This window comes from Capsaspora owczarzaki (genome assembly GCF_000151315.2).
Source record: "Capsaspora owczarzaki ATCC 30864 unplaced genomic scaffold supercont2.4, whole genome shotgun sequence".
NCBI lineage: Eukaryota > Filasterea > Ministeriida > Capsasporidae > Capsaspora > Capsaspora owczarzaki.
In genome coordinates, this window is record NW_011887295.1 from 2,078,249 (window position 1) to 2,093,886 (window position 15,638).

Sequence of the window (15,638 nt, forward strand, 5' to 3'; positions counted from 1 at the left end):
TGCGATAGCACATATACCAAAATCAAGAAACCGCGTCTTCGATAGACAACCATGCAACCGCAAACAGTGAAAGCTTTACGTCGCTGTCTTCTGTTCAAAGACTGTTGATGCTGGAGTTGATGTTGGTCGTTGTAGGTGTTGTATGGTTTTTTCAGCTAAACACAATTTGATTCTCTTTCACAAAACAACGTAAACTGGACATTTTCATCAGCGCGCAAAAGAAAACCAGCCCATGGGTTTTTTGTTATTCATAACCTTGGAACATGGTGGCAATTGACCAGTCTGTTGGCAAGGTGTATGGTTGCGAAATGCTGACGCCGTCGTTCGTGATGACTGCCATTTCGTACTGGTTCCAGGAGCGAGCATCGCGGTAGTACATGACCTTCAAGCACTCGTTGATGACTGTTTGCGCTTGCTCGAGGGTCATGTTGGGATTTGCGGCATAAGCATCGCGCATCAAAGGCAACGCCATGTATGCGCCATAGCCGGTCGCAATGTGATTTTCTGTGTAAGCAACGCCGACCTTGTCGACCGTTCCTAGGAATCTGGGAGAGGAGAAGAGAAGAGAGGAAAGGAAGCATAGTGAGATTACAATGCAACACACAAAAAAAAGCACAAGAAGATCTGACAATTTCAAAAAAAGGGGGGGTTGTTGTGCCCGCATAAAATTTTCTGAGTCTCAGGGGTTGTCGAAACAGAAACTCAACAGTGGGCTGGGGGTTGATCTGCGCAGCGGAAATGTGGGTGGCACACTGTCGGAAAATTTGACAATGAGGGTTGGCTTTGACCCGCTCCCGAAGAAGCAAGACAAAATTTCCGGGCATGAGGGATGGGGGGTGGTCATCAAGGCATTGTGTGTGCGTGTGTGTGTGCGTGTGTGTGTGCGTGTGTGTGTGCGTGTGTGTGGGTGGGGGAAGGGGGACGAGCGTGATGAAGAAATTCAGACAAGAAAAAAAAAAAAACTTACGGTTGGCCGTTGGACGAGCCAGCAACAACAAAAGTGTTCCAAAGAGGATCAATCTTGGAGCGGCGATTGTACATGACACGGCTCAAGTAGCTAAAGATGGAGGACGATGACAATTGGTGGCCATCGTTGACGCACTCGTCTTCAATTCTGTAGGCCAACACAAAATCGTGAGAAAACGGGACGAAACACTTCAAAAAAAAAAAAAAAAAAGCAGAGACGTGCAATCTGACACCTACACCAAATCATCCAAAGTCTTCTTGACGTATTGATAGTCGGCATAGTCGCCAGACATGGCGAGGAGCGTCTTGCTGCCAACCGTGTTCATGCGCGAAATGTTTCGGAACTTGGCAAGGCTGCCGTACGAGCCGCACGTGTCTGCAGCGACGACGACGCCGCCAGCGTACTTGATGGCGAGCACTGAGGTGCCAGTGACGATCGGGTTTCTGCAAGGTGAAGCGGGAGGAGGGCACAGGCAGTGAGTGAGCATGGTTGGGGGGGGGACGTTGCGTTCTCATGGGATGAGTGTCGTTATTACACATCGCCATCACTAATACTATCATCATCATCATGAGCATCATCATCATGAGCATCATCGTCAAAGCGACCAAAAGAGAAAAAAAAAAACTGTTGTTTCGAGATTTCGCAATGTGCACGATTGGAAAGGCGAGCAGAGGAGGGGTCAGCCGCTTCCCCCCCCCCGAAGTGAAGGGAGAACGTGTGGCCAGAGTCAAGACAAACAAGAACGCAGCGTCGGCATCGGCGGCAATCCAAACAGAAACACCCCTCCATCAAAGAGAGAGAAAAAAAAAAAAAAAAAGATCGCGAAACTTTTCGTTTTCTTTTTTTCTCTTCCTTTTGCTCTTTCCCTTCCATCAATGGTGCCGCTGCTTCACTGCATGTATGTTGGCATTACGATGTGTGTCGGGTGGGTCCGTCTGTGGCCGGTGCTGAGAGCGGGCGCATTGCGTTGGACGCAGCAGCAGAGGCAGAGGACGGCCGGTTGAGATTCATGGCCATTGCTGGCATGAACGTATTGCGCTCAAACGAAAGCCCAGTGCCGGACATTGTGTTGACGGGGAAAGGACGACTGAAGGAAACTTGAAGTGTAAGTGTACCAAAACACACACACATAGAACGATAATGATGGGTGTGTATGTAATGATGGTGGGATGGAAACAATGTACGTGGAAATGGAACTCGAATGAGGAGCAGCAGAGTTGAAATCCGACGAAAAAACGTGGCCAAAAATGCTCAGACTTGCTCAATCCGCTCGCTCTCAGCGAACTAGATCTAGATCTAGAGTCAATAATTACAAGAGCAATGCAACACTCACTTCACCTCAACGCACTGAACTCAACTCAACTCAAGCCACTCGCCTTCGGAATATTATTCAACAAAGAAAAATGGCGCAATGCATTGAAACCAATGGCAAACCAATGAGAATTCGCGCCCTTGGTCCATCTCAGAAACCCAAAAACGGACAAGCTGGTTCGCCTTCAGTCTTGATTTTCCTTCAGCAGGCGTTATTTGCGAGAAAAACAACCAAAACCATGATGAACAAGGCTGTGCCAACGCTCGCCGTGCTGGTCGCCCTGGCAATGGCCATTGGGTCGGTCGGCGTTGCTGACGCGCACTCGACGCACTACCCGCACCTGAAATACCTCGTGGGCAACGCGAGCGCGTGCCAGGACGTCGACCAGGTTCCCATCCTCAGCTACCACGTCCACATTCTCTTGTACGACGCAAAAACGTGTGGGGCGGGGGCGGGGATTGGAGTGACTTGTAGTTGTTTTGTCTTGGGTGGCGATTCGCACCGACCCTTTCCACACTCACATGCTTGCTCCGTGTTTGCGTACTTGCGCATTGTCTGTGTTTGCTTGACACGCCTCTGTCCTACTTGCTGCATGCGTCGCGGGGGGGGGCGGGGAAATTGCAGTTGGCAGAACAACGAAAAGTCAACCGCCGACGCACTTGCTTTGCGCCAGGTCGCCATGGACCACTTCAACCTGACAAACGCGCCACTGTGCACTGGTAACTATGAGCTATTTTGTTCCACCCGTGCAAAGTTGTATTCAGGAGATTTGCGTGAAACTCAACCGCTTGTTGGGTTTTGTGGCAGGGCTGTTTGACCAGGGTCGCCTGTGCGCCTTCGAACCTGACATGGTGCCCGCCGGTCCGTTCGTCGTTGCACAGTGGTCGTTCTACTTTACAACCGAGCAGACAGGTTTGATCATTCCCTGGTTCCTCCAGCACCACGGTATGGGCAAAGCGTGTGACTTTGTGCAGGTTGTTTGTGGACTCGATTGTTTTTTGGTTGTTTGCCGACTCAAATTATGCATCTCCACCATCTTCTCAGAGCCCTTCACTGTGCTCTTCCACCCGAATACTGGCTGCGAAATCGAGGACCACACCACATGGGCGGTGTGGGGTGGCCGGCCGGGCGAGATCGACACCTCGTTCCTGACACACGAGGAACCTGGAAACTAACGCCCCCACCCACAAGGAAATCACTCGACCGCGTTTCAGTGGTTGGATAGAAGTCGTGAATATTGTCGGTTGTGGAGGTTTTTTTGGTCTGAGTTTTGTGCCCGCCAGTGACGGCGGCGGCCGAAATGAGGGAATTGACCAGATTTTGCATGCCCTCGGTTTGTGATTGAACTTTGCCCTGTTGGACAATACAGTACGCCTCTCTTTTGCCATACTTTTGTTGTAAAACTGTTTTCAAGTGTTGTTGCATTCTACCGCGTTGCGCTCGCTCAGGTTGTTGGATGAAACTGTTGTTCGAAATTTTGGGAAATTCGAAACTGGACTAATTTCGTGATGCTGAGGCGTTCCATCCCCTATTTCACCTCAATAGCATAGTTTTGCAGTAGTTGTATTATGCCACTCAAAGAATTGGCCGCAGGAGGCATCTGTGAAAACGCGGCCTGGTACAGTCATGACGCAACTCGCCCAACTGAAATTGTTGTCCAAAGTCGATCATAGTTTTGACAAATGCATGCTCTCTGCCAAATAGCTGTTTTCTCATGTCAAAATAGTAACACTATATCACAACATTGTTTGCTAAAAGTCCGAACACTTGCACAGGATTTGATGACTGAACAGATCACAGCTGCGGTTTCGCTGCCGTTCAAAATCTGTTTATTCCCCCCACCCAAACCCCAATTACTCATCTCTGCCCCGGGTCCAGGCCTTGGAGCCACGATGCGAATAGGCACTTGGATCAAGTTGTGCAACTTGATCTGATTGATTCATGTCTCTTAATCAACAGTTCGGCTATTTCAAGCACAAACACCCTTCACTCCTTTTTTTGTATCCTGTCAACTTTTTCCAATCGAATCCTTTTGTAAGCACGCATGCCTCGACAGAAATCGCGCTCTACAAGCACAATACAATACACCGACGTTTGCGTTCTCCGGCTTTGGGAAACCCGCTGCTGTCGGCGAGGCGTCGCTTTGTGTGTGAACGAGGGTTTTGGATGGAGGGTTTGACATTGACCAAAAAAAAAAACAAAAAAAAAAAATAATCCCGAACGACATTCTGATCTACGCCCGCTGGCTTCGCAACCAGATACTGCGACGGCTTGGATGTACGACAACAAACAAAAAAGCGCGCACACAGCTGCTCAGTGGAAAAAAAGTCCCAAAAGCAGCCATCTCAGGAACACTGACAGGAGCTGTCAAGCTCGTTATGGCAATGAGATCTGACCTCGCGCTTGACTCCCCCCTCCCTGTCAACCGCCCCCGCCTCGAGCCTGGAGCGTCTGCTGTCCTCGACGTACCTTGCAATTGCAGACACTATGTGCTGCACAGCGTGTGAAGGGCTATGTCTCGAGCAACAGCAGTCGCCGCATGGTGATTTCGCATTGGGGGTCACCCTTTTCCGCTTTTTTTTTTTTTTTTTTTTTTTTTTTTTTGGTTTTTCAAAGATCATTCCGTGCACCTTTTCGCTTCCCTTGTTCAAGCCTGGGCTTGGCTGTGCAACCCCGCTCACTTGTGTGACTGGTTTGACAGGGTCTACCTTCTGAGAGCCAAGCACTCTCCCCCTCCGAACCACTCACCAAACAACAAGCCACAAAAACCGCCTTTTTCGCTGCCAGATTCATCATTCTTGGCTTCTTCCGCCATGATGGCTCACACTGGCAGGTCGGCACTGTCTGCCTGGGCGCTGGTGCTGCTGCTGCTGCTGGCAGTTGTCTTTGCCAGCAACCATGCTGCGGCCGACGACGAGGTCCCCGATGCATGCGACGCGTGCTCGTGTCAAGGCTCGCCGCTGGTCGTCAAGAGCTGCTGGACCAATCTGACAAGCATTCCGGCCAACATCCCGCTCACTGCGACCATTCTGTAAGCGGCCCAACGTTTCTGTCAGGGCACTCGGCGTTATTCCAGAGGCTACTTGAAATTTTTTGTTGACATGGTGGTCCTGGGGGTTGATGTGTCAAACCTCATGCGGCTCACGCAGCGCACTTCTGCTTGGCGTTTCGCAGGTACTTTCAAAAGACGTCCATTACAAGCATTGCCCCATATGCGTTTTCTGGCATGTCCTCGCTCACTCGGATGTAAGCATTGGACATGACTTTTTTTTTTTTCTTGTTTTCCAACACCCAATTGGCAATTTGCTGTGCCACTCACCTGCTCGTTTCCCAGCTACCTGTACAACTCCCAGATTACCGAAATTGCATTGAATGCGTTTGCAGGTCTCCCAGCTCTCCAACTTCTGTACGTTTTGCAGCGTTTTTGGTATGACTGACTACCAGTCGCCGATGGAAGCTCATTGCTTTGTTCTTCACGTCTCCAATCGGGACAGGCACCTGTCGAACAATCCGATCACAAGTCTCCCCGACTACGGCTTCTCGTCTCTCTCATCCGTGAGCGAATTGTAAGTGTGATTCGTGGTTGAGCATTCCAGAGTTGTTGCAGAACGCTGTAGATCAAATCGCAATGCGCTGAACCGCTCACACAATATGCCTCGGCTTCTGAGCAGATACCTGGCCAACACCCAACTGACAACACTTTCAGCCCATGCGTTTGACGGCATGTCCTCCTTGACCTATCTGTACGATCGAACTTGAGTTGACGGTTTGGTTGGGGGTCATTTTGCCAATCTCATTTTCGCATCCTGTGCCTGATCCTTCCACTTGAAAACCTCCTCTTTGTTTTTTCAATACTTCCTAGATACCTTGCTGGTAATTTGGTTTCATCGGTTGCTCCCAACACCTTCAGCAGCTTGTATTCGCTCCGATTTTTGTGAGTTGCAACAACATGGCCCAACAGATCTGGCTTTGAAGCAATGCTCGCTAACATGCTTGAATGCAGGCACCTGTTCAATACTAAGCTGACCACGCTGCCAGTCGATGCAATTGGCGGCCTTTCTGCGCTTGAAGAGTTGTAAGCGTCTGCACCGGTTGCGGAAAACGGTGAATTCGTAACCCTAACCCTGACCTCGATTCACCAGGCACTTGTACCGGTCCAACATTGCGTCTATCCCACCCAATGCATTCATGGGCCTCAACCTCATCTCGCTTCGAGTCTTGTAAGTGTTCAGCGCGTTGTAAGTCTGTGTTTGAGCGAGCGCACAACTGACCACACATAACTTTGGCCAGAACCTTGTCCAGAGGACTTATCACGAGCCTTCCATCCAATGCCTTCAACGGCATGAGCTCGTTGACCTCGCTGTAAGTTGAAGGCGCGCGGATGATCATGAAACCCACTGCGGCTTGCAATTCACGCTTTTGCCTTCCCAATCAGATCTTTGAATGGCAATCCTATTACCAGCTTTACGGATACAGCGTTTGCGGGACTCTTTTCATTGACCCTACTGTACGAATCTTTTGTCGCGTCTGTTTCTTGCAGCGCGTTGTTGTTGTTGTTGCCAGCGATCACCCTCTCCACTCACCCACACAAACAGCAATTTGTACTCGACGCAGATTACAAGCATTCCCGCAAATGCGTTTGCCGACTTGTACTCGCTGAATGTTCTGTAAGCACTTGCTGATGAACTCGTTCGGAAAGGATGCATGTATGCTCTCTCGGCGGTTTACAAAAAAACAGGTGCTCATTATGCTCTCATCGCAGAAACCTGTTCTCAAACCAAATCACCAACATTCCGTCCGAAACGTTCACCGCTCTGAGCGCGCTGACCCAATTGTGAGTCAGCGTGCTATTGTCGTGGTTGGTTGGACTTTTGAATTTCTAGCTCACTTGTTGTTGCTGGTTGCCAGGAACATGGTCGGCACTCGGATTACAAGCATTCCCGATAACGCCTTCAACGGACTTTCTTCCCTGACCATGCTGTAAAGAAAGAGAGAGAGAGAGAGACAGAGAGCGCGAGAGAAAGAAACAATTCCATCTTCAAGTTTATGCACAGCATGAGAGGGCATCAAGGCTCACACACCAGTTCTGCAACACAGGTCTTTGAGCAATGGCAACATTACGAGCGTCGGACAAAACGCCTTTGGTGGATTGTTCTCCCTGACAACTCTGTAACCACTTGCGTTTTTGGCATTGTCAATCTATGTACTGTACTTTCGCCTGGAACTGCTAAGCAACAGACACTCACTGGTCAACCAAACATGCACGTCACCTTTTCGATCGCAGTGAGCTGTACGGCAACCCATTTACCACACTGCCCCCCGGCTCGTTTTATGGCCTGAGCAGTTTGACCAGCTTGGGACTACAAGCAAAGAACTTTGGTGGGGTGGCACCTCCCAGCACATACGGTCCTTACCCGAATTTCACAAGTACGGTCTGCTGCATGCAGTTGTAGCGCTGTTTGTTGTTGAGATTCCACCACTATGCTGACGGCAAAATTTTGCCCACAGACTGCGACGCTTCGTGCCAGACTTGCTTCAACGGAACTGCGAGCGATTGCTGCCCCGACAACTGCCTCCGCTGCACTGCCAGTGTTTGCATCCAATGCTACTCGAGTTACGTATTGTTTGCAGGCAATTGTTTGACCGAAGCGGATGCTGCCATCTCCGCTTCGGCTGTGTCCGCCTCTGTCGCATCAGCATCCTCAGCCTCCGCATCTGTCGCATCGCAAGCGAGTGACGCTAGTTCTGCAACTGCCGCCGCAACCAGCTTGGCATCCCAAGCGACCCTTTCTGCAGCGTCTCAGGCTTCTGCTGAAGCAGCATCACTTGCATCCGCTTCCTCCGCATCTTTGGCCTCAGCCGCGACTGCCTCTTCAGCATCGGCTGCCACAGCAGCGTCCGCGAGCTCGGATATGGCAGCGACAGCATCGCTCGCCTCCGCCGCATCGACCGCATCCGCTTCAGCCGCTTCCTTTTCATCAGCTGAGATTGCATCTTCCGCGTCGATGGCCTCGGCATCGATTGCTTCGGCTTCGAGTGCGTCAATTGCATCCGCCTCTTCGGCGAGCGACGCATCTCTCGCCTCTGCTGCCTCAACCGCATCCGCTTCAGCTGCGTCCTTTGCTTCCGCAGAATTTGCTTCGACTGCGTCCATGGCCTCCGCTTCGATTGCATCCGCATCATCGGCAAGTGACGCATCACTGGCTTCCGCAGCTGCAGCAGCTTCTGCCAGTTCTGATATGGCAGCGACAGCGTCGCTCGCCTCTGCTGCCTCTACCGCATCCGCTTCAGCTGCGTCCTTTGCATCCGCCGAATTTGCTTCGACTGCATCCATGGCCTCCGCTTCGATTGCATCCGCATCATCGGCAAGTGACGCATCACTGGCTTCCGCAGCTGCAGCAGCTTCTGCCAGTTCTGATATGGCAGCGACAGCGTCGCTCGCCTCTGCTGCCTCTACCGCATCCGCTTCAGCTGCGTCCTTTGCATCCGCCGAATTTGCTTCGACTGCATCCATGGCCTCGGCATCGATTGCTTCGGCTTCGAGTGCGTCAATCGCATCGGCATCTTCAGCCAGTGATGCATCTGTCGCCTCTGCCAGCTCTGATTTGGCAGCGACAGCGTCGCTCGCTTCTGCATCGACCGCATCCGCTTCAGCTGCGGCACTTGCATCCGCTGAAGTCGCTTCGACTGCCTCAATGGCTTCCGCATCGATTGCTTCGGCTTTGAGCGCATCCGTTGCATCCGCATCATCGGCGAGTGACGCATCGCTGGCTTCCGCAGCTTCTGCCAGTTCTGACATGGCAGCGACAGCGTCGCTCGCTTCTGCCGCATCGACCGCATCCGCTTCAGCTGCGGCACTTGCATCCGCTGAAGTCGCTTCGACTGCCTCAATGGCTTCCGCATCGATTGCTTCGGCTTTGAGCGCATCCGTTGCATCCGCATCATCGGCGAGTGACGCATCGCTGGCTTCCGCAGCTTCTGCCAGTTCTGACATGGTAGCGACAGCGTCGCTCGCCTCCGCTGCCTCGACCGCATCCGCTTCTGCTGCATCCTTTGCATCCGCTGAAATTGCATCTGCCGCGTCGATGGCCTCCGCGTCCATTGCTTCTGTTTCCTCCGCAAGTGACGCATCGCTGGCTTCAGCAGCTTCCGCAACGTCTGCATCTGCAGCCTCCGCTGCCTTTATCGCATCACTCGCATCCGCAGCTTCTGAAAGCGCCGTTTCTGCTTCGTCTGCTTCGGCTCTCTCCGCATCGTCTGTCTCTGCCGTTTCTGTGTCCCAAGAATCTGCCGCGTCCATTTTCGCGGCTTCGGTTTCTTCCGTTTCTGCTGAATCTGTTTCGTCAGTTTCTGCAGCATCGGTCGCTTCAGTTTCTGCGGCATCCGTTTCTTCGGTTTCTGCTGCATCTGTCTCATCCGTATCGGCAGCATCCGTCTCATCTGTGTCTGCTGAATCCGTCTCGTCTGTTTCTGCGGCTTCTATCTCCTCGGTTTCAGCCGAATCCGTCTCGTCAGTTTCAGCTGCTTCTGTATCCTCAGTTTCTGCGGCATCCGTCTCGTCCATTTCTGCGGCATCCGTCGCGTCAGTTTCAGCTGCATCTGTTGCGTCTGCTTCTGCCGCTTCCGTCTCCTCGGTCTCGGTAGCATCCATCTCCTCGGTATCGGCAGCTTTCATCTCCTCGGTGTCAGCAGCATCAGTCTCGTCAGTTTCCGCAGCATCCGTCTCGTCCGTTTCTGCCGCTTCAGTCTCCTCGGTCTCAGCTGCTTCCGTCTCTTTAGTTTCAGCAGCATCGGTTGCTTCTGCTTCTGCCGCTTCCGTCTCCTCAGTTTCTGCTTCCTCAGTTTCTGTTGCTTCTGCTTCCTCAGTTTCCGCAGTTTCTGTTTCCTCAGTTTCTGCTGCTTCTGCTTCCTCAGTTTCCGCAGTTTCTGCTTCCTCAGTTTCTGCTGCTTCTGCTTCCTCAGTTTCCGCAGTTTCGGCTTCCTCAGTTTCTGCTGCTTCGGCTTCCTCAGTTTCTGCTGTTTCGCTTTCCTCAGTTTCCGCTGCTTCTGCAGCATCTGCCTCTTCCGTCGCTGCTGCCGTGCTCGCATCCGTTTCATCCGTTTCGGCAGGCTCCGTATCATCAGCTTCCGCTGCCTCAGTGTCCTCAGTGTCGGTTGCGTCCGCGTCATCTGTCTCTGCATTGTCAGCCTCGTCGGTTTCTGCGGCTTCTGCTTCATCCGTCTCGGCCGCGTCTGTTTCTTCAAAGGATGCAGTTTCCTCTTCGTCTGCCCTGGCCGCTATGGCGGCTTCGATTTCTTCAGTCCCACTCGTTTCAGCTGCCTCAGCGTCGTCAGTTTCAGCAGCCTCTGTGTCTTCCGTCTCAGCGGCGTCTGCGTCTTCGGCGTCTGCACAATCGGCTGCTTCAGTGGCCTCTGTTGCAATGGCTTCGATCAACTCCGTGTCGTCCGTTTCAGCCGCTTCTGCTGCATCGGTTTCTGCCGCTTCGGTGTCGTCGGTCTCTGGCGCATCGGTGTCTTCTGTTTCTGCAGCATCAAAGTCTTCTGTTTCGGCAGCGTCCGTCTCTTCAGCGCTTGCACTGTCTTCGTCTTCTGCCATTGCTGCCATGGCCGCTTCCGTTGCCTCCGCGTCTTCGGTTTCGGCTGCATCCGCTTCTTCCGTCTCGGCTGCGTCCTTCTCCTCTGCCTCGGCCGCATCCGCTTCGTCTGTGTCTGCGCAGTCAGCAGCATCAGCCGCGTCCGTCTCGATGGCCTCAATCAATTCCGTGTCTTCCGTTTCTGTCGCTTCCGCATTCTCCGTCTCTGCTGTTTCGGCGTCCTCTGCTTCCGTGGCGTCAGCTTCGGCTGCTTCAATTTCCTCCGTTTCTGCAGCCTCGGTTGCGTCAGTTTCCTCCGTTTCTGCTGCTTCAGCTGCCTCGGTTTCTTCGGTTTCCGCTGCCTCGGCTGCCTCCGTTTCCTCCGTTTCTGCTGCTTCAGCTGCCTCGGTTTCCTCCGTTTCTGCTGCTTCAGCTGCCTCGGTTTCTTCGGTTTCCGCTGCCTCGGCTGCATCCGTTTCCTCCGTTTCTGCTGCTTCAGCTGCCTCGGTTTCTTCGGTTTCCGCTGCCTCGGCTGCATCCGTTTCCTCCGTTTCTGCTTTGTCAGCTTCCGCCATTTCAGTCTCGTCAATCTCCGCCGTGTCAGCGTCGTCCGTGCAGCACCTCCCGACAACAATCATCATTCCTGGCTGTCCCGCGGTGACCGCCAACAACTACACCTGGCCTGCAACCAAGATGGGCGTGCTTTCTATTCTGCCGTGCTCGTTCGGGTTTGTTGGAAACGCAACGCGCATGTGTTTTGAAGGCCAAGTTCCGGCATGGGGCCAAGCCGACACGTCACACTGCAGGTCTGTGGAGAGCGTGCTTGCCGAGCTGATTTCGACACCTGTGACTGCAGAGAACCTGCAATCCGTTGCGGATGGAGCGGCAACACTCGCAACGCAAGCAGGCGCGCTGGATGGTGGACAACTTGGTTCGCTGGCCGGACTACTGAGCGACATGAGCGCCGTTGGTGCTGCGGCTGGCTGGCCAGGATCCTCCAGTTACTCCATGATGAATGTCTTTGACAGTATTCTGGGGTCGACGAGTGACAGTTTGACCGAGTACCAGGCCTCAAACAAGGGCGAAGGCAACTATGCCAACATTGTCACGAGCTTTGGCTACTCGCTGCTTGGCGCCAACGCGACGGTTGGAAGCACTGTGACACGGCAAGGTGCAAACGCCATCGTTTCTGCTACTGCTGTCGATGTCCACGCGGATGCCAGCTTTACAGCCTCTGGCACCGATTTCCACCTCCCGCAGTCGCTCTTTGACCAGCTGAACGGCACCGCGACACAGGCGCTGTATTCGGTGAGCTTTGTCTTGTACCAAACGTCCGACATCTTCCCTGCCGTCAACCAGGGCGACTCGCAAGTGTTTAACGTCATTTCTGCGTCTGTTCAAAACCGCGAGGTGTACAACCTGATCGAGCCTGTGACGTTCTTTATGAACTATCCAGCAATGCCATACAAGCCTGTCTGCTCCTACTTTGACTTTAGCCGGCAGCAGTGGGCGTCGGACGGGTGCGTGACGACTCAGTTGACCAACTCGTCCGCCAAGTGCGAGTGCTACCACCTGACCAACTTTGCGCTGTTCTTTAGCCTGGCCGATGACCAGATCGACTCTGTTAGTGCCGAAATTCTCTCCAACATTACCTACGTTGGCTGCGCTCTGTCCATCTTTGGCACCGTGGTGACGTTTGTAACGTTCGTGCTGCTCCGCACGCTGCGCTCGTTCGCCATGAAGCTTGTCATGCACCTCTGCGTGGCCATCTTTGGCATCAACGTGGTCTTTCTGGCTGGCGCCCTCCAAACCGACAATGCGGACGGGTGTCGGGCGGCTGGCGTCTTTCTGCACTTTTTCCTGCTGTGCTCGTTCTGCTGGATGCTGTCGATTGGTGTCAATCTCTTCCTGGGCATTGTTCGCCTGAACACGGACTCGCACATCTTTTACAGGCACATGGTGGTTGCCTCATACTGCGTGCCAGCGCTGATTGTGATTATCACCATGGCCGTGGACATTGACAATTATGGCGGCACAGAGTCATGCTGGATTCAAGACCAAGGGGCGTTGATCGGTGCCTTCTATGTTCCAGTGCTCCTGGTGATTGCGGCAAACATTGCCATGTTTGTCATGATTCTGTTTGCGTTCCGACGAGCTGCCAAGGACCGAAAGTTGCTCGGCGCCGAGGAGCGCAACAACGCTCGCGTCCTCCTGACCATCTTCCTGATGCTCGGCATCACCTGGGTGTTTGGTGTGCTGGCCATCGACTCTGCCACCACTGCGCTCCAGTACCTGTTTGTGATTTTCAACAGTTTCCAGGGCTTCCTCATCTTTGTCTTTTACTGTTGCAACAAGCGCGTTGTGCAGACCTTCCAAAAGCAGTACGGCGCTCGCTTCCCGTTCTCGTACATTACCTCGCTGTCTGCACGTACCTCGCGGACAACCGTGGGCACCTCGTCCAGCGCACGAAACACGCAAACGAGCACCGATTCGAGGGCCGGCACCTTGAGTCGCACGAACAGCACCCATGCGTCGTCCGTGTACCACTCGTCCGTCTCCCGACAAACGAGTCTCGTAGACAACGCTTCTTCTGCGGATCACGATGTCGAGGCCGGTGGAGTCGGCACAGGTTTGCCGCCGTCGCAGCAGCCGCGCAACACGTCGACCTTGCCAACGACGGTCGCTCCCGCAGGCTCTGGCACCAGCCAGCTCCATGGCAAGGCTGTACGAATGCTCACGGCTCGTGATCTACAAGAGCTCGATGCGTCCACGGATTCGCGGGTTTGAGATGTTTTGAGTTTTGATGGGTTGTTTGATTTAATGTTAGAATTGGATTTTTGTTTGAATTGGTTGCCAGCCTGTTTGCTCTGAAGTCGTCCTGTGTGTTTGCTTGTTTCATGTGTTTGCTTGCGAATTGCTGAATGCTCATTAAAATGCAGTCAATCTCCCAGATCCAGAGGTTAGTGGTTTTTGTTTTGACGACGTTTCAACATTGGTTTGTTGTCTGTTACAACACGCAACCGTTTGTGCTCGTATCTTGTGGAATTGTGAACGGATAAGAGCAAAATGGAAATGCAATTTGCGCAACTGTCAAAAGTAACCACTGCATCAAATTGTTCGACGTCCAGGAAAAAAACAAAAAACGAGCCAAAAGTTTGTTTGTTCTAAAGCATTGCACCAATGTCGCGGACGGCCGTCCCATCATCAAAGTTTTTCAAACCTTTGACGAGCTGCGAAAAGCTTGGACGGAATTCCGGTGTCACATTCCAGCAACTCATCATCATGTGGTACAGCTCGGGCATGCAGGTTTCCGGCATGGGCAGTCGACCGCCAGCCTCCACATGAGCCAATGTCTCCGTGGCTTTCAGCATGCCGTATGGCGTTGCACCATAGCTGGAGCATTCCCCTACCATCGTGCACCAATAAACAGTGAGATCCAGGTGCAAAATCGTCGGCAGAACACGACTCTACTCACAGGCGGTCACACCAAACGACCAGACATCGGACATGGTAGAGAACTTGCGGAAGGTCATTGTTTCTGGTGCCATCCACTACGACGAGTGTAACATCAACAGAATCAGCATGCAACAGCACGCGAGCAGCAAATTTTCCACACCATCAACCCACCTTCACAGGAAGTTTGCTACGCGTTTGCATGCGATAATAATCGTTCTCGTCGGCCAGCTCGCGAGAAAGCCCGAAATCGGCAATCTTGACCACCATTCCTTGTCCCACGAGGCAGTTGCGCGCAGCGAGATCGCGGTGCACAAAGTGGAGCGTGCCCAGATACTCCATACCGAAAGCAATCTGACGGATGGCATGCACCTGCTCGTTCTGAGTCCACCAAAGCGAGTGGAGCTTGGACTTTTGCAGCAGCGTGCGCAAATCGCCATACTGCACAAACTCCAACAGCACGAGATGAGGCTCTGACGCTACAAGAGCCGCAAGCAGACGCACGACGTTCGGATGCACAAACGGCGCCATCAGTTTCGCCTCGCTCTCAAAGTCTTGACGAGATTTCTTGTCAGCATCAGACTTGAGACTCTTGACTGCAACCTGCACGGTTTCGGACGATACAGGTCCAAGCAACGTTTGTGCTCGCGGGGGCAGAACGTTAAACGGCACTTGACCCAGTGACACGTCGCCAAAATTTCCGCTGGCAAGGTGCTTCACAATGGTCAAGCCTTCACGAACGCGACGAGAATTGCTACCGGCAAGGTACACGCTTTCATTGTCGTAGACAACCTGAGGAGAGGTCGGTGAGATGCCGTGGTACACCGGTTCTGGCGGCTGTTGACCTGCCTTGGCGTACGCTGATGCATCAGCCGAGTGGTTCAGAGGTGAGCTTGTCATTCCACTAGGCTCCTGATAGATGGTACCAGCAGAGTCCTTCGGTTCTGGGTGCTTTTGGCTGACGTTGTCGTAGCTGGAGCTGTCTACCTTGGAGTGAGCTCGAGTCGAACGGGGAATTGCCTCCTGGTAGATGGGACCAGCAGAATCCTTCGGTTCTGGCTGCTTTTGGCTGAGATTGTCGTAACCAGAGCTGTCCTTGGGATGGACCGGAGGTGGGGTTGCCATTTCTACAGTCTCCTGGTAGATCGGGCCGGCAGCGTCCTTTACAGAGCCCTTTGGTCGCGTAGCCGAATGTCGCTGCGATCGACGACGTCGCAGCACGATGAATACCAGGACAAGTATCGCAAGAACTGCAACAAGCGCGACAACAACACCGATGACAACAACTGAGGATGAGTCTTGCAAGCCGGCGGCGTGTTGTGCAATGGCGATG

The 15,638-nt window shown here is 53.0% G+C and overlaps 6 protein-coding genes across 6 annotated transcripts; 3 read left to right on the forward strand and 3 right to left on the reverse strand.

The window, feature by feature from the left end:
- Positions 1-140: 140 nt before the first annotated feature.
- CAOG_03447 (proteasome beta 4 subunit) lies at positions 141-2,060 on the reverse strand. Its single transcript, XM_004364229.2, has 4 exons — positions 1,881-2,060; positions 1,204-1,410; positions 968-1,114; positions 141-545 (listed from the first exon to the last, which is right to left on the reverse strand). Exons 1-4 carry the CDS (start codon positions 2,030-2,032, stop codon positions 245-247), a joined length of 807 nt encoding a protein of 268 aa, XP_004364286.1. The 5' UTR covers positions 2,033-2,060; the 3' UTR covers positions 141-244.
- A 288-nt stretch (positions 2,061-2,348) lies between these two features.
- CAOG_03448 (hypothetical protein) lies at positions 2,349-3,668 on the forward strand. The gene is made up of 4 exons (XM_004364230.2): positions 2,349-2,702; positions 2,904-2,998; positions 3,087-3,224; positions 3,324-3,668. The coding sequence occupies exons 1-4, from the start codon at positions 2,371-2,373 to the stop codon at positions 3,452-3,454; spliced, it is 696 nt and encodes a 231-aa protein (XP_004364287.2). The 5' UTR covers positions 2,349-2,370; the 3' UTR covers positions 3,455-3,668.
- Positions 3,669-5,095: 1,427 nt separating this feature from the next.
- Positions 5,096-7,263, forward strand: CAOG_03449 (hypothetical protein; the record flags this gene model as incomplete). Its single annotated transcript, XM_004364231.1, has 13 exons — positions 5,096-5,310; positions 5,454-5,525; positions 5,614-5,685; positions 5,774-5,845; positions 5,951-6,022; positions 6,142-6,213; positions 6,283-6,354; positions 6,422-6,499; positions 6,582-6,641; positions 6,715-6,786; positions 6,875-6,946; positions 7,042-7,113; positions 7,188-7,263. 13 exons carry the CDS (start codon positions 5,096-5,098, stop codon positions 7,261-7,263), a joined length of 1,077 nt encoding a protein of 358 aa, XP_004364288.1.
- Positions 7,264-8,079: 816 nt separating this feature from the next.
- Positions 8,080-11,493, reverse strand: CAOG_03450 (hypothetical protein; the record flags this gene model as incomplete). Its single annotated transcript, XM_004364232.2, has 2 exons — positions 8,080-8,616; positions 8,797-11,493. The coding sequence occupies 2 exons, from the start codon at positions 11,491-11,493 to the stop codon at positions 8,080-8,082; spliced, it is 3,234 nt and encodes a 1,077-aa protein (XP_004364289.2).
- CAOG_03451 (hypothetical protein) lies at positions 11,275-13,803 on the forward strand. The gene has a single exon (XM_004364233.2). It carries the CDS (start codon positions 11,546-11,548, stop codon positions 13,637-13,639), a length of 2,094 nt encoding a protein of 697 aa, XP_004364290.1. The 5' UTR covers positions 11,275-11,545; the 3' UTR covers positions 13,640-13,803.
- A 213-nt stretch (positions 13,804-14,016) lies between these two features.
- Positions 14,017-15,502, reverse strand: CAOG_08701 (hypothetical protein; the record flags this gene model as incomplete). The annotated part of the gene is made up of 3 exons (XM_011272010.1): positions 14,017-14,258; positions 14,328-14,403; positions 14,480-15,502. Coding segments are annotated over 3 exons (1,341 nt in total), but the record flags the coding sequence as incomplete, so codon positions are not given.
- Positions 15,503-15,638: the final 136 nt, after the last annotated feature.